The sequence below is a fragment of the Mustela putorius genome, unplaced genomic scaffold, assembly GCF_011764305.1.
Source record: "Mustela putorius furo isolate JIRA1106 unplaced genomic scaffold, ASM1176430v1.1 tig00003853_pilon_pilon_pilon, whole genome shotgun sequence".
NCBI lineage: Eukaryota > Metazoa > Chordata > Mammalia > Carnivora > Mustelidae > Mustela > Mustela putorius.
The window spans coordinates 33,173,815-33,192,000 of NW_025422005.1; the positions used below are offsets into that span (position 1 = coordinate 33,173,815).

The 18,186-nt window shown below is 40.2% G+C and overlaps 1 protein-coding gene and 1 pseudogene across 1 annotated transcript; both read right to left on the reverse strand.

Moving 5' to 3' along the window:
* Positions 1–868: 868 nt before the first annotated feature.
* On the reverse strand, positions 869–1,807 carry LOC101689740 (annotated as a pseudogene).
* A 13,379-nt stretch (positions 1,808–15,186) lies between these two features.
* Positions 15,187–16,128, reverse strand: LOC101679108 (olfactory receptor 2A12-like). The gene has a single exon (XM_004740609.2). It carries the CDS (start codon positions 16,126–16,128, stop codon positions 15,187–15,189), a length of 942 nt encoding a protein of 313 aa, XP_004740666.2.
* Between the last annotated feature and the right edge of the window lie 2,058 nt (positions 16,129–18,186).

Genomic DNA, 18,186 nt, shown 5'->3' on the forward strand with positions numbered 1-18,186 from the left:
ACATTTTGGCTATTGTGGACATTGCTGCTGTGAATACTGGGGTGCATATGGCCCTTCTTTTTGCTACATCTGTATCTTTGGGGGTAAATACCCAGTAGTGCTATTGCTGGGTTATTATATTGTATTGTATTGTAGAGTAGCTCTATTTTTAATTTTTTGAGGAACCTCCACACTGTTTTCTAAAGTGGCTGCACCAATTTGCATTCCCACCAACAGTGTAAGAGGGTTCCCCTTTCTCCAGAACTTCTCCAACATTGGTTGTTTCTTGCCTTGCCAATTTTTGCCAGTCTAACTGGTATGAGGTGGTATCTCAATGTGGTTTTGATTCGTATTTCCCTGATGGCTAATGATGATAACTCTTTTTCATGTGTCTGTTAGCCATTTGTATTCTTTTTTGGAGGAGTGTCTGCTCATGTCTTCTGCCCATTTTTTGACTTGATTAATTGTTTTGGGGGTGTTGAGTTTGAGAAATTCTTTATAGACCTTGGATATCAGCCCTTTCTCTGGAGTGCCATTTGCAAATATCTTCTCCCATTCTGTGGGTTGCCTCTTTGTTTTGTTGACTGTTTCCTTTGCTGTGCAGAAGCTTTTGATCTTGATGAAGTCCCAGAAGTTCATTTTCACTTTCGTTGTCCTTGCCTTTGGAGACATGTCTTGAAAGAAGTTGCTGTATTTAAGCTTTGAACACAGTTCTCCCTGAGTCATTTCCTAATATTTTTTAGTGGTCAAATTAATGCAAAGTGTTTTTTCTTTCCAGATATTTTCCTTACCCTGGGCTCCTCAACCAGTCCAGTGACTTCAATGGAAGTGTGGATGGGACGAACAGAGATCAGAGATGAGGGCACTGTAGGTAGCCTCAGTTCATGGCCTATTGGCCATCCTCACTCATTCCAATTAACTTGAGGAAAGCCCTCTTCACATCTTTATTCCAGAGGCTATAGATGATGGGATTGAGAAAAGCAGAAATAACATTGTAGAACAGGGCCAACTTCTTGTCATCCTCTGGGGAGGCTTCAGAGCTGGGCCTCATATACATGACCATGCATGGAATACAGAACATAGTGACCACAGTAATGTGTGAGGCACAGGTGGAGAAGGCTTTTATTCCTCCCTGTGTGGAGTGAATCTTTAGAATGGCCATAAAGATGCAAACATATGAGGTCAGGATGAGAGATAATGGGATCAGGAGCAAGAGGAAACCTAAGATAAAGTCCACTTGGTCATTGAGGGATGTATCTGCACAGGCCAACTTCAAGACAGCAGGAATTTCACAAAAGAAGTGGTTGATTTCATTGGGGCCACAGTAGGGCAGATTTATTGCAAAGACAAGGGTGCAGGTGAGACTACAAAGGGCAGAGCTGACTTCCAGGACTACACACAGGGTTTGACCCATCTTGACCCCGTAATGGAGTGGATAGCAGATGGCAACGTATCTGTCATAGGCCATGGCTGCAAAAATCCAGGTCTCAGTGATGCCTAAGGTCAGGAAAATGTACATCTGGACCACACACCCAATATAAGATATGGTCTTTCTATTGTTTATTAGATGGACCAACATCTGGGGCACTGTGGTGGTGGCATAGCTAAGATCCAGTACAGAAAGGATGCTGAGGAAGAAGTACATGGGGGTGTGTAGACGTGCATCTACTCTGATCAGGGTAACCATGAGCCCATTGCCCAGGACTATAAATAAGTAAAGAAATAGGAAGAGGAAGAAAAGGATTCAGTTGGTCCTGGGATTTCTGGAGAAGCCCAGGAAGATAAACTCAGTTACAGAAGTGTCATTTCTCCAGCCTCAGCTATGCATGGTCATCATTCTGAGGAAAGAAGAGAATATATTCCTGAATATCTTGCTGTCTCAATGAGAGGACACCACATGAGATACACAAATGCAGGGACCAAAGGCATCTCGTAGCTAAACAATCAAACCAAGTATGCACTTCCATGCCCAGGGAACATTCTGTTCCAATCGGCCAACTGTTGCTCCAGGCACTTAGTAGGAATTCTAGAAATATGTATTGGTTTGTCTAACAAACTAGCTGTCATAATATTCCAAGGGTTCTCTGGAAGGAATTGTACCAGCAGAAGTCTTTTGAAGAATACACACACGTACACACACACACACACACACACACACCCCATAAACCAAAGTACAGAGGCTAGAAAAATAAAAAATGTTTTATAGTAAACCAAAAGTTGTAGTGGTCTCTGTAATTCTTAGTCATTCTTTCAAGTATCAAGGCTGTTAGGTGTTGGAAAGGACAGTGTATGTGTGAAACAAACAAAACCCTTAGATTCTTCTCTTTGCTTTCTTCCTCTCTGGTGCTGTACCATTGAAAACTCACATACCATAAGTTTTCAGGAACAAGGAAAGTTTTAGATAATCTTTTTGGGGAAGAGCAATCTTTCCCCTAGAGCATTTATCCCCTTTTATACTCCCACTTCCAGGCCTACCTGCGGGGATTACAATTATAAAGAACAAGTTGGCAGATAAAGATGGTCAGAGATTCAACAATTGAAACCTAGAGAAAATGTCTGTGCCCCTGGCATTTCTCAAGAAAATGAAGCATATTTACTTGAGAATTAGGTACCTGTGTGTCTGGAAGCTTTTCTTAAAAACCAATAAGGGCTCTTTCGCAGTCATACTGCTCTCAGGAGAGATTTGGGTAGTGGGTGAAATTCCAGTTAGACCGGGACTCAATCCTTGATCCCACGTGGGCAGACCTGGATGACAGAACATGTCACTGACCAGTCCTTTTCTCTTTCTCCTTGCTTTAGTCCCTAAATGACTGCAACAGAACACAGACAGCTGGGTGCACCCCTTTTCCAGACCCAAAAGAAAGAAATGGTCATTTATAAAATGGCATTCTATAAAAATGTTCTAATAAATGTGATTTTACTAAATTATCACCACAACCCATGGAGGTCAGAATTACTATTCTCATTTCATAAAATTAGCCATCCGAGGTGAAACAGAGTAAGACTCAAACTTCCAAAGTCACAAGCTCTTCACACCACATTAAGCTAAAATATGTCTCTCACACCATTAGATTTCATGCAAGGTTTAGCAGTTATTAAGCACAAAATAGGCCCACTTTAGGTGACATTGTGAGAGAAAACTGACCTGTGTAATCACACTTGTAGAGGGCAGAGTGTGCGTATTGCATAGCTTTGCAAATGGTCAGGTCTTTTCATAAGAGAACCCTAAAACCTTGGATCGGTATTTCAGCAGCTGGAATTGACTGGTAGTGAAAAGGCTGAGAGCTGTCAATTTAGGTTAAAATAATGCCATATGAAGTCATGGACAGGACTCAGGCTCAGAGGGATGAGAATAATAACACTGATACTCATTTAGAGATGCAATGGAATGGTGGCTAGTGGGATTTGAATATAAACCCTCACTCTGATTGTACATACAACCTAAGGCTTTAAATAGTGGTATATGTTGATATATTTTATATCATAATACATATAATACATATAATGTATTATTTGTTTCAGGGGTACAGGTCTGTGAATTATCAGTCTTACACAATTCACACCACTCACAATAGCACATACCCTCCCCAGTGTCCATCACCCAGCCACCCATCCCTCAACTCCCTCCCCTCCAGCAACCCTCAGTTTGTTTCCTGAGATTAAGAGTCTTTTATGGTTTGTCTCCCTGGTCCCATCTTGTTTCATTTTTTGCCTCCCTACCTACCACAACCCCCCACCCTGCCTCTCAAATTCCTCATATCAGAGAGATGATATGATAATTGTCTTTCTCTGGTTGACTTATTCCGCTTAACATGATACCCTCCAGTTCCATCCACGTCATTGCAAATATATACTGGTAAATCTGAACTATATTTCTATCCTAGATTTCTTCTCTTAATTCATCTATCCAATTGCCTCCTTGCCATCCATCTTCATTTGGATATTAAACAGGCATGTTAAAATACATATTTTCTAAGGTCAAACTTCTAATCCCCTATAAGCCTGCTCTTCTCACAGCTCAACTAATGGCAATTCCACCTTTTAATGTGGCTTAGAGTTTTTAAAAAAGCAACTTAAAGACTTTCTAACTTTTCTCTTTCTCATCAGCAATATTGCCAGTTCTCTTTTAAAATATGTATCCCAAAAAAATATCACTTCTTATCATCTACACCATTACTGGTCCAGATCATTATCTTCTCTTGCCAGGAATATTGCAATATCCTCTAACCAGTTCCTGGGAATCCACTCCCTTCCCCTACAGTCTATTCTTAGCACAGTAACTACAGTGATCCCATTAAAGTATAGGTCAGATCATTTAAATATTACATAAATCATCCTTTCAAACTTTCCAGTGGCTTTAGGTAATGCCCTGAAGAAAAACCAAGCACCCCCACCCCCATCACTTCCCTGGCTCCTTCTCTTACTTCCCACTTCTCACTCTGTATGTCCAGCCAACCAGCCTTCTGCTGCTCCTCATTCAAGACATGTTCCTACCTCAGAGCTTTTGCACTTACTGTTCTCCCTGTTAGAAATTCTCTTTCCCCTTCATCTCCTTCAAGTGCTTGTTCAATCTTCTCAGGGAAGACTTGAGTCTTTCTGACCACCCTGCTTAAAACTAAGATATCCCACACACCCTATCCCCATCTCCTGTTTTATTTTTCTTCATTGTAATTTCTTCTAATATACAATATAATTTTAACAGTTTCCCTCACAAGAATGTAAGGATTTTTATCTTCCTGATTGATTGTGTACCATCAGATTCTAGAACAGTGCCTGGAGTGGAGTAGGCATTATAAATATTGGATGAATGGATGGACCGAATCTGAGCTGGGCCTCTGAGGGGGCAAGCCACTGGTGATACTTATGATGGAACTATATTTAGTGCTGAACTTGGCTTCCTGTAAAGCTAGCTATTGTGCTAAGCTCGTTTTGGGCTTTCTCTTGCACTTACATAGCTCTCCACAGGTTTCTAAATAAGAACTGGACCAGACCATCTACAGAGAGACACCATCAATAGTCATCCCATAAGGCCACAAGGTCAGTACTTGCTATTAACTAGGTAGAGTCTAAAGGCTGCCCAGAGAAGTTTTTAATTTTTGGACCTACAATTTAAAAGGGGAAATGACAAACTAGAGCTTGTCTACACAGAGAAAAGAGCTTTTCAGTAAAGGACCCATGAAACCATGCTATTGAGGGAAGAGTGGAAGATACTAGAATGCTTAGTTATGGGATTTATGAGGAACCAGAGAAACCTCACCAAAGACTTCATAAGTTGTCCTACAGAGAAAGGTGGAAAGAACCAAGATGCCCTTCAACGGACAAATGGATAAGGAAGATGTGGTCCATATACACTATGGAGTATTATGCCTCCATCAGAAAGGATGAATACCCAACTTTTGTAGCAACATGGACGGGACTGGAAGAGATTATGCTGAGTGAAATAAGTCAAGCAGAGAGAGTCAATTATCATATGGTTTCACTTATTTGTGGAGCATAACAAAAAGCATGGAGGACATGGGGAGTTAGAGAGGAGAAGGGAGTTGGGGGAAATTGGAAGGGGAGGTGAACCATGAGAGACTATGGACTCTGAAAAACAATCTGAGGGTTTTGAAGTGGCGGGGGGGGTGGGAGGTTGGGGGAACCAGGTGTTGGGTATTAGAGAAGGCACGGATTGCATGCAGCACTGGGTGTGGTGCAAAAATAATGAATAGTGTTATGCTGAAAATAAATAAAAAATAAATTTTAAAAAATGTCATGCCACCCAAAACAATCTCCACATTCAGTGCAATCCTTATCAGAATACCATCAGCATTTTTCATAGAGCTGGAACAAATAATCCTAAAATTTGTATGGAACCGTAAAAGTTGCTGAGTAGCCAAAGGAATGTTGAAAAAGAAAATCAAAGCTAGTAGCATCACAATTCTGGACTTCAAGCTCTGTTACAAAGCTGTAATCATCAAGACAGTATGGTACTGGCACAAAAAGAGACACAGAGATCAATGGAACAGAATAGAGAACCCAGAAATGGGCTCTTAACTCTATGGTCAACTAATCTTTGACAAAGCAGGAAAGAATATTCAATGGAAAAAAGAGAGACTCTTCAACCAATGATGCTGGGAAAATTGGACAGCCACATGCAGAAGAATGAAACTGGACCACTTTCTTATACCATACTCAAAAATAAACGCAAAATGGATGAAATACCTAAAAGTGAGACAGGAAACCATGAAAATCTAAGAGGAGAACAAAGACAGCAACCTCTTTGACTTCAGCCACAACAACTTCTTGCTAGTCACATCTCCAAACACAGGAGAAATAAGCAAAAATGAACTACTGGGACTTTATCAAGATAAAAATTTTTGCCCAGCAAAGGAATTAATCAACAAAACTTAAAGGCAATCTACAGAATGGGAGAAGATATTTACAAATGTCTTATCAGATAAAGAGCTAGTATCCAAAATCTATAAAGAACTTCTCAACACCCAAAACCCCCAAAAAATCCAGTGAAGAAATGGGAAGACATGAACAGACATTTCTCCAAAGAGGACAACCAAATGGCCAGCAGACACATGAAAAAATGCTCCACATCATTCATTATCAGGGAAATACAAATCAAAACCACAATGAGATGCCACCTCATACTGGTCAGAGTGGCTAAAATAAGTAACTCAGGAAACAACAGATGTTGATGAGGATGCAGAAAAAGGGGAACCCTTTTACACTGTTGGTGGGAATGCAAACTGGAGTAGCCACTCTGGAAAACAGAATGGAGGTTCCTCAAAAAGTTAAAAATAGAGCTAGTCTATGACCCAGCAATTACATTATTTGGTATTTATCCAAAAGATACAAATCCAGTGTTTTGAAGAGGCACATGCACCCCAATGATTATGGCAGCAATGTCCACAATAGCCAAAATATGGGAAGAGCCCAGATTTCCACTGACAGATGAATGGATAAAGAAGATGTGGTATATATATATATATATATATAATGGAATATTATTTAGCTATCAAAAAGAATGAAATCTAGCCATTTTCAACTATGTGGATGGAACTAGAGGGTATTATGCTAAGCAAAATAAGTCAGTCAGAGAAAGACAAATACCATATGATTTAACTCACATGTGGAATTTAAGAAACAAAACAGATGAACATAGGTGAAGGGAAGGAAAAAATAAAATAAGATGAAAATTGAGAGGGAGACAAACCATAAGAGATGTTAAACTCTAGGAAACAAATTGAGGGGTACTGGAGGGGACATGTGTAGAGGAAGAGATAAGTGGGTGATGGCCATTAAGGAGGGCATTTGATATAATGAGCACTGAGTGTTATATGCAACTAATGAATCACTAAATTCTGCCTCTGAAACTAAAAAGAAAGAAGAAAGAAAGAAAAAGAAAGAGAGAGAGAAAAGGAAAGAAAGAAAGAAATGGAAAACTCATGAGGGGAACATGATCAAGTAGATGGTAATGAGTTTCCTTTTGAACATGTTAAGATCTGCCTCTGAGATATTAAGTTGGATGCCAGTCAGGCAGAAGGACACAGATGTATGTTCATTAACTTTAACATTATAGAGGGCTAAGATTTACTATACTGAATCCCAATATTCAAATGGAATTGGAATTAGTTTCACTCCATAGCACAGGATTTTAGAATTTCCCTCCATCTGGGGGACTGGGTGGCTCAGTCAGTTGAGCATCTGCCTTCGGCTCAGGTCATGATCTCAGGGTCCTGGGATCCAGCCCACATCAGGCTCCCTGCTCGGTGGAGAGTCTACTCTGTCTCCTTCGATTCCTACCTGCCCCCCGCAACCCCAGCTCATGCTTGTTCTCTCTCTCTCAAATAAATAAATAAAATATTTTTAAAAAAGAATTTTCCCCTATTGTAGCTCTCCTCCTCACCATTGCACATACTTTCTTTCTCTAATATTGGACATGAATTTAGAAATTTCCATTATGGCCCCAAGAGCTTCAGTTGCTCTGTATTGAGCAATTTTTATTTACACCCAGACATAAGGGTGAGAAGCTTTGTCCTTCCAAATAATTCATTTTCAGAGCCATTTAGACCTTCTCTCCTCTCCATGAGGGAACCTCAGCCTGCCTGCCAAGGGTTAGATTGGCCTCTTAGGAACTATTCATTCAGTTCCATAACATTTGCCTGGGAGCCAAGGAGAAGATAAAATTTTAAGCAGGAAGCATCAAATATTGCTGAATACCACAGAGAAGATCATCCAGAGTCAAGTCTTCTAAGCTGAAGCATACTTGCCATGCCAGAAAAGAATGTTTCACGCCAGTTGAAGGTTTTGATGTTATAACCCTGCCTATAACCAAACTCACATCAATGCAATCATTCTTAGATCTTGATATTAGTTCTCATAATGAGCTGGGGAAAAATCTTGAAAAACCAAATTGAAGCAAACTATGGATAACTTCATTTTTATTTGTCTTTTTCCAAATAATTTTTCTTCATAGAAAAATTGTGTCACTCTTTTCCACCCTGAGTCCTATTAAGATTATTTTAAATATTAGTGAAATAAAACTTTCACACAGTGTAATACACATGCATCTTAAATGCACAATGATAAATGTACATGTACCTAATACATGTACTGTATTAGCAACAACTGACAGAATTAAAGTGAAAATCGGGCAATTTCATAATTGTAGTGGCAATTGTAATACTTTTGTCATAGTACTTGATGGAACAATTAGACAAAAATCATAAAGATGTAGATCTGAACAACAATGTCAATGCTCTTAATCTAATTGTCATTTATTAATCATTATAGCCCCAAACAGCATTCATTTAAAGGCCATATGGAATGTTTATCAGTATAGACCATATATCAGGCTATAAAATTTCAAAATATTAAAATCTTACAGGATATGTTATTTGAACACAATGGAATTAAATTAGAAATAAAAAATATATATATACCTGGAAAAGATCCAAATATTCGAAGTTAAACAGCACATTTCTAAATAACTCATGTCTCAAGGAGGAAATCACAAAGGAAATACAATATTTTGAACTGACTGATAATGAAAAAACAACATAGTAAAATCTGGGGCTGCAGCTAAAGCATTGCTTAGAACATTTATAGCTTTAAGTACTTAGGTTAAAAAAAATGAAAGGTCCTTTAAAAAAAAAACTCAGGTTCCACCTAAATAAACTGAAAAAAAAATCAATGAGATAGAAATGGACAAACTATAAAGAAAATTAATGAAATCAAAAGATAATTCTTTGTATTCAATAAAATTGATAAATCTCTAGCTAGTCGATGAAGAAAAAACAGGAAAACACAAATGATCAGTATTAGGAGGAAAGACGAGGTATCACACAGGTCTCACAGATATGAAAAGAGTAATAAGCATATGTTCTGACCAACTTTATGCCAGTAAATTCAACAATTAGATAAAATGGACAAAATTCTTGAAAATTACAGCTTATCAGAATGGGCATGAGAAGAAACAGAAAGTCTGAATATTTCCATGTACTTTAAGTAAGTTAAATTCATGACAAAAAAACTTGTTTCACAAAATAAAAATTAATAAACTGGATTTCAGCAAAATGAAAAGCTTTCACTTATCCAAAATACCATTTAAAGTGGGGGAAAGCAGGCACCTGGGTGGCTCAGTTAGTTAAGTGACTGTCTTTGGCTCAGGTCATGAGTCCGGAGTCCTGGGATTGAGTCCCACATTCGACTCCCACAAATTTTACTATGCTGTTAACCACAGAGGGCAAACTTATCATTACTGGAGGGTCAGTAAGTGGGGGATCGGTGAAACAGGTGATGGTGGTTAAGGAGCGTATTTGCTGTGATGAGCACTGGATGTTGCATGAAGTGTTGAATCACTATATTGTACACCTGAAACTAATATTATACTATATGTTAACTAACTAGAATTTAAATAAAAACTTAAAAAGCACCACTAAAAAATGAAAAGGCTCAAATGGGTCAAAGTTTTGAACATAAGACCCAAAACCATAAAATTCCTAGAAGAAAAGACAAGTGGAAACTTACTTCAGCCCAAACTAAGATGCTCACTGAAAAAAAAAAAAAAAAAAGAGCTAAGGATGTACATACAGAGATTATCATTATACCCCAGCTTAGAAAAATATAGCAAAAATAGGACAGTTAGTCATCCTCTCTAATGCCACACTGAGATTGAGAAGCTGAGCTCAGGGAATGGAAGGACAAAAATCAGACTTAGGGTAGTCTAAGGAGGAGTGCCCTGGCAAACATCACAGACTTTCAGTTTGGGACCTCCAGGGGACTGTGAGTAAAAGTCAAACAGGAATATACCCATAAATACAAAGACTGAAGCTCAGCTTTGAGTCAGCTCAACCCCTGAATAACCTAAGGTGATTTTCCACTGCCCAGAGTGCCTCCCAGGGCAAAAAGTAAATCCACTCTGAAGGGATACAGCATAATCCAGAGCCTTAAATCATCTCTAGAAGGTTTTTTATACTTAGTGTCTGGAATTCAATAAAAAATTACCAGACAAACAAAAAGATAAGAATTTACTCAAAATTAAGAGGAAAAACAGAGGCAATAAGAAATGGACCTATAGGGCATTTAGGTCTTGATGTATATCAGACACAGATTTAAAAATAACTGTGGTTAAATAATAAGATGGGGAGGGTGCCTGGCTGGCTCAGTGGGTTAAGCCGCTGCCTTTGGCTCAGGTCATGATCACAGGGTCCTGGGATCGAGTCCTGCATCCGGTTCTCTGCTCAGCAGGAAGCCTGCTTCCCTCTCTCTCTCTGCCTGCCTCTCCATCTACTTGTGATCTCTCTCTGTCAAATAAATAAATAAAATCTTAAAAAAAAAAGACAGTCTCTTCAATAAATGGTGCTGGGAAAACTGGACAGCTATAAGTAGAAGAATGAAACTCGACCATTCTCTTACACCGTACACAAAGATAAACTCAAAATGGATAAAAGACCTCAGTGTGAGACAGGAATCCATCAGAATCCTAGAGGAGAACATAGGCAGTGATCTCTTCAATATCAGCCACAGCAACTTCTTTCAAGATATGTCTCCAAAGGCAAAGGAAACAAAAGCGAAGATGAACTTTTGGGACTTCATCAAAATCAAAAGCTTCTGCACAGCAAAGGAAACAGTCAAGAAAACAAAGAGGCAACCCACGGAATGGGAGAAGATACTTGCAAATGACAGTACAGACAAAAGGTTGATATCCAGGATCTATAATGAACTCCTCAAATTCAACACACACAAAACAGACAATCTTATCAAAAAATGGGCAGAAGATATGGACAGACACTTCTCCAATAAAGACATACAAATGGCTATCAGACACATGAAAAAATGTCATCATCATTAGCCATCAGGGAGATTCAAATTAAAACCAATTGAGATATCACCTTACACCAGTTAGAATGGCCAAAATTAGCAAGACAGGAAACAACATGTGTTGGAGAGGATGTGGAGAAAGGGGAACCCTCTTCCACTGTTGGTGCAGCCTCTTTGGAGAACAGTGTGGAGATTCCTCAAGAAATTAAACATAGAACTTCCCTATGACCCTGCCATTGCACTCCTGGGTATTTACCCCAAAGATACAGATGTAGTGAAAAGAAGGGCCATCTGTACCCCAATGTTTATAGCAGCAATGGCCACGATCGCCAAACTGTGGAAAGAGCCAAGATGCCCTTCAACGGATAAGGAAGATGTGGTCCATATACACTATGGAGTATTATGCCTCCATCAGAAAGGATGAATACCCAACTTTTGTAGCAACATGGACGGGACTGGAAGAGATTATGCTGAGTGAAATAAGTCAAGCAGAGAGAGTCAATTATCATATGGTTTCACTTATTTGTGGAGCATAACAAAAAGCATGGAGGACATGGGGAGTTAGAGAGAAGGGGGTTGGGGTAAATTGGAAGGGGAGGTGAATCATGAGAGACTATGGACTCTGAAAAACAATCTGAGGGGTTTGAAGTGGCGGGGGGGTGGGAGGTCGGGGTACCGGGTGTTGGGTATTATAGAGGGCACGGATTGCATGCAGCACTGGGTGTGGTGAAAAAATAATGATACTGTTATGCTGAAAATAAATAAATAAATAAAATAAGATGGGGAATTTCAGCAGAGATTTGGAAACTAAAAACGAATAAAATTAAAATTTTAGAATTAAAAATATACTTGTAATTAAAACTTTATTCCTGGGTTTCATGGCAGACTAAACCCAGCTGAATAGAAAAATTAGTAAAGGAAAGCAGGTCAAAAGAAAATAAGGAAACTGAAGCACAATAAATAAAATTATGGAAAGTATATGTGTAAGAGACATATAGGTCATGATGAAAAGGTATAGAACAATCTTTATATATGATCTCAATTGTGACCAATGTTACATAGAGACATAAAACAAGACACAAAAAATATTAAGAATAGTTAGCACTGAAGGGTGACATTTGAGGCATATTTTAATTACTTTACATTTTTCTGTATTTCCCCCCTCAAATCCACCCATTCATACACTAGCACTTCTCCAAGTGCATTGTGGGAAAATTCTAGTTTCTTTAGGAAGAAAGAGCTCTGTGATCCAACAAGTTTGGTAAGTATTGTGTTAAAAAAGAATTAGCACAGGTGTTTTCCTTGTTTTATCTATTAACACTTGTTTATCTATTCATTCATTCATTTATTTTTAAGGAGAGACAGCATGAGCGGAGTGGAGAGGAGCAGGAGAGGACCAGAGGGACAGGGACAAGCAGACTCTGTGCTAAGTGTGGAGCCTGAAGCAGGGCTCCATCTCCTGACCCTGAGATCACGATCCCAGACAAAATCCAGAGTTGGACACATAACTCTGTGTTATGGAGCCTCAGTGTTTTCCTTGTTACTAATTTTTCTTTTATCTATTGGTTGATTACTATCAGTCTTCTCAGATTCTTTAACATCCTATCATGTGCCCTGTGAAGCATGAAGAGGACGTCAGTGTTTCTGAGGCTATGGGCAAGAAATCTTTTCGTTGTTTCACAGGGCCAGAGTTCCAGGTATCTGTACTTGGTAAATACAGTCATTTAGAGGAGAGGAAATCCTGAAGTTCTCTACCACTGCTGCAGTTCTTTACCCTATCGGTCATATCTGCTCTCCCCTCCCGGGGCCTGTGTCCCAGCCATCCTGCCCATTCTCTATAAGCTCCACGCCTCTAGGCTTTCAACATCCTATCTCCTCTGTCTGGGATTCTCCCCACCCCTGCTCCTTGCTCTCTTCTTCAATGTATCCAGTTTCTACTCATGCTGCCAGCACCTAGCACAAATATGGCCTCATCACTTCCTCAGAGCTTTGAACATGTTTCCAGCAGCACAGTTAGTACCTTATAGCATCCTTGTCTTGTACTTGTCTCTTACCAATAGACAGGGGCTTAGCTTATCATGCCTGCACCCACAGGACCTAGCATTTTGTCAATGAATGTTTGATGCCATCATTATGGCTAATTTTCTTTTCTCAGACAGGACAAGTATTTCTCAAGTAATCTTAATTTCTTTCTCCTATAAAGACAATATATACTGATTGTAGACATTTTAGAGAGTAGAGAAAATAAGAAATAAAATAAAAATCATTCATTATCTTACTATCTGGAGATAACCATGTTAACATGTTAATATGTATCCATTCAGGGGGCGCCTGGGTGGCTCAGTGGGTTAAAGCCTCTGCTTTTGGCTCAGGTCATGATCCCAGAGTCCTGGGATCGAGCCCCGCATCGGGCTCTCTGCTCAGTGGGGAGCCTGCTTCCTCCTCTCTCTCTGCCTCTCTGCCTACTTGTGATCTCTGTCAAATAAATAAATAAAATCTTTAAAAAAAATGTATCCATTCAGGCTTTTAAAAATGAACATATTGCATGGAGCACTGGGTGTTGTACATAAACAATGAATCTTGGAACACCACACCAAAAACAAATGATGCATTTTATGGTGACTAACATAACAGGATAAAAAAATAAAAAAATTTTAAAAATGAATGTATGAATATTTTATAAAACTTAGACTAACTTTATATATATATAACTTTATATCTCGATTTTTCTATCTGACATTATATCACACTTTTCAATGCCATTAAATATTGCTTTAAAACATGATACACAGGGCGCCTGGGTGGCTCAGTGGGTTAAGCCGCTGCCTTCGGCTCAGGTCATGATCTCAGGGTCCTGGGATTGAGTCCCGCATCGGGCTCTCTGCTCAGCAGGGAGCCTGCTTCCCTCTCTCTCTCTCTGCCTGCCTCTCCATCTACTTGTGATTTCTCTCTGTCAAATAAATAAATAAAATCTTTAAAAAAAAAACATGATACACAGTATTGATTGCATAGCATTTAATAAAGTTGATATATCATATATATAGCTTCTTCTAATAACACTCTGAATAACATATTTGTACAAAAAACTTGGTCTACATTTCTGATTTTGTTCTTTTTTTTAAAGATAACTTATTTTATTATGTGACAGACAGAGATCACAAGTAGGCAGAGAGGCAGGCAGAGAGAGAGAGGGGGAAGCACGCTCCCTACTGAGCAGAGAACCCGACACGGGGCTGGATCCCAGGACCCTGAGATCACAACCCAAGCTGAAGGCGGAGGCTTAACCCACTGAGCCACCCAGGCACCCCTCTGATTTTGTTCTTAAGACAAAGTTCTAGAAGTGAAATTTCTGGACCCAAGCTTATAAATATTGTTAAGTTTCATGATACATATTATTACATGCTTTCTAATTATTGGTGCTTTTATTAAATGAATTAATATATGTAAAATTTTAACAACTGTGTTGATACAGAAGTTTTGAATAAATAAATCCATAATTATTAGTATTATACTCTTCATATAGCAGATTTATTGAGTGCCTACTATGTGGAAGGCACTATTCTAGAAAGGTTCAACCAAGGATATTCTTTTCAGCAATACGTGTGGGTATCAGTCTCACTACATTCTTCCCATGGTCTCAGGGTCCTAGGATCGAGGCCCGCATCAGGCTTTCTGCTCAGCGGGGAGCCTGCTTCCCCTCTCTCTCTCTGCCTGCCTCTCTGTCTACTTGTGATCTCTCTCTCTGTCAAATTAATAAATAAAATCTTAAAAAAATAAGATTGACATGTCTACGAGATATTTCATGGTGACTAGTCTGTCAATTAAATGTTTAAGACATTGACTGTGCATCCTGAATATTGTTTCTCTGTTCTCAGCTATCCTTCCAGGATCTCATTCTGGAGCCCTGCCCCAGCCCACTACCTTGAAGAAAGCCCTCTTCACGTCCTTGTTCCTGAGGCTGTAGATGATAGGGTTGAGGAAAGCAGAGATGATATTGTAGAACAGGGCCAACTTCTTGTCCTCTTCCAGGGAGGCCTCAGAGCCAGGCTTCATATACATGACCATGGCTGGCACACAGAACATGGTGACCACAGTGATATGGGAGGCACAGGTGGAGAAGGCTTTCAGTCGCCCCTGGGCTGAACGGATTCTCAAGATGGCAATGAAGATGTTGATATAAATGACAAGAATAAGGGAGAGTGGGACCAGGATGACACTAAAACCAAGAATGAAGTCTACCCAGTCATTGACTGAGGTGTCTGCACAAGCCAGCTTTAAGACTGCAGGGACTTCACAGAAGAAGTGGTTGATCTTGTTGGGGCCACAATATGGTAGACGCATGGCAAAGACAGTATAGATAAGAGCAGAGATGACACCCCAGAGTCCACAGAAAATGACCATTAGCCCACATATCCATGGGCTCATGATGACCTTGTACCTGAGTGGGTGGCAGATGGCCACATACCTGTCTATAGACATCATGGCAAAGAGCCAAGACTCAGTGATGCCTAGCACTAAGAAAATGTACATTTGGGCCACACAGCTGGCAAAAGAGATGGTCTTCTTCTGGCTGGCTAGGTGTGCCAACATCTGAGGCACAGTTGTAGTGGTATAGCCCAGATCCAACATGGAAAGGATGCCAATAAAGAAGTACATGGGTGTGTGGAGGTGTGAGTCCAGGCAGATGAGGATGGTGATAAAGCTGTTGCCCAGAATAATCAATAGGTAGGTCATCAAGAAGGCTGAGAAGAGAAGAGGGGTTGTCCTGGGGTTGAATGAAAAGCCCAAAAGGATGAATTCAGTCACGTAGGACTGGTTAGGTTCTTGCATCATGTCCTACTTCTAAATGAAAAAGAAAAGAATCTATTCAGACAGAGAACTAGCTAAGCTATGCACCAAGGTGAGGGTTACTGATGGGACTGGAGTAGCAGTTGTCAGTGTCCAGTTATGATGAGACACCATGATCCCCCTCAACATGAAAGCCCATTTATTTATTTATTTATTTATTTATTTGAGAGGGAGAGAGAGAGTGAGAGAGAGAGAGCAAGAGCACAAGCAGGGGGAGATGCAGAGGGAGAGGGAGAAACAAGCTTACCACTGAAGAGAGAACCTGATATGGGGCTCAATCCCAGGACCTTGGGAGCATGACCTGAGCCAAAGGCAAATGCTTAACCAACTGAGCCACCCAGGTGCTCCATGACAGCCCATTTCACCTGCTCTTGGCCACTGCCACTCAAGAAATCTGTGAAGAGGAAAGGGCTTCCACCTCAGGTCGAGGCTCTGTCTCTGACCCACCAGTAATTACCCATTTCAGCCTCTGATCCCTCAGCTGTAAAATGAAAGCATTGGGCTAGCTGATCTTTACTTCCCCTTAGCATCCCTTCTCCTTAGTAAGGCAGCCAGACATTTAGAAATAAATATTGGCATACAGCCTCTATGCAATTTGGCAAATTACAGTGAGAGAACTTAGTTTGTCCTGTTGAAGACATCAATTCTTCAGTTTAATTTTATCTTCAATCTGCCCCAGGCTGGGCCATCCCTCTGCTACCCACAGGCCCTCTCTCGGGCCATGGCGCAATAGAAGGCACTGAGTTCTAAGTCCTGGCTCTATAATTTACTAAGTGAATGACCTTGAGCAAGCCCTTTACCCCACTCATGTACCCCTTTGAGACTGCTTCCTTGAGCACAAAATGAGGATGACTGTCTCCTAGCTACAAGTTTGCTGTAAGAATATGATATCTATGATATATGATATCAAGGAATGACGTTTGGGCATGAAAAACATCACACAGAAGGCCAACAGAAGGGGTAGGTGCATAGTGAATGTTCACTGTATTTCTGGATGGTTTTCCATACACAAAACTGAGATTCAGGTCCGAGCTATGCAAGCAAACTTCCTGAGAAGTACCCCATCATACTTAAAGCCCATAATCAATTTTCACTCTCCCAGATGTCCACTCTCTGTTGCTCCTTCCCATAACAGACAGTATTTCTTTCTTTCTTTCTTTTAGTTTCTTACTGACTCTCAGCTGTTTCTCAACCTCCCTGAGCTTCAGCTTCTTCATGCAGAACAGGGAAAGGACAGCCTCACCGAAGAGGTGTCATCTGCATCATTGGTACTTAAGGAATGGGAGCAATCTCGATGCTGTCAATATTTTCCTTCTCCTAGCACTAATTTATCTGATGCAACCTACTTGTTCTCCAGTCTGCTTGTTCTTCTTTGGAGCATCATGAATGAATCTGCGCAAAAACTTGTGTCTCCATTGAACCCATCAGATGGTTTCTTGACTTTGACCAAAGGACTGCATTCACTTTGAACCTCCTATATGCTAGGCATTTTTCCAGAACCTTCAAAGACATTATCCAATAGTCAGATAGCTGGAAAATAACTATTTTTTTATTAAATCCCTACCTTTCATTGAAGGGTCTTTTTTAAGTCACATTCTCTCCCCCGGGGGAAAGAGCGTGGGGTTTAGAGACAGTGGGTTCTGCTTCGATCCTAGCTTTGGTTTTACTTGGGCTGCTAGCTTACTTTCCAGCCTCAATTTCTTCATCTGTAAGATAGGAATAAAAATATCTACCTTGCAAGCGACCTTCGTCCTGAGAGGAAGTTTCCCAAGGACCCAAGGTTAGAATACTCCACATTGGGGCCAAGAGTGGGAAAATGTGCTGACATTTCTGCTTTTAATTTTTCACACACAACTGATGGATGGACTGACTCTTTCATAGTCTTATGTTAAAGAGTGCTTAAAATGGTTTATCTGTGCAGGGAGGCTGAGAGCAAGTGGAACAAGCTCTCCATAAACCAGCAATGTATGCCCAAGGGTGATGTTCCATAACCAGGATCTTGGGTCAGAAACTCAGGCTCCCTGAACCCCTGGCTCCCTGTCA

Bases quoted from the DNA above. Each gene is read 5' to 3' on its own strand.
- LOC101679108 (XM_004740609.2), bottom strand. From the start codon at position 16,128: ATGATGCAAGAACCTAACCAGTCCTACGTGACTGAATTCATCCTTTTG.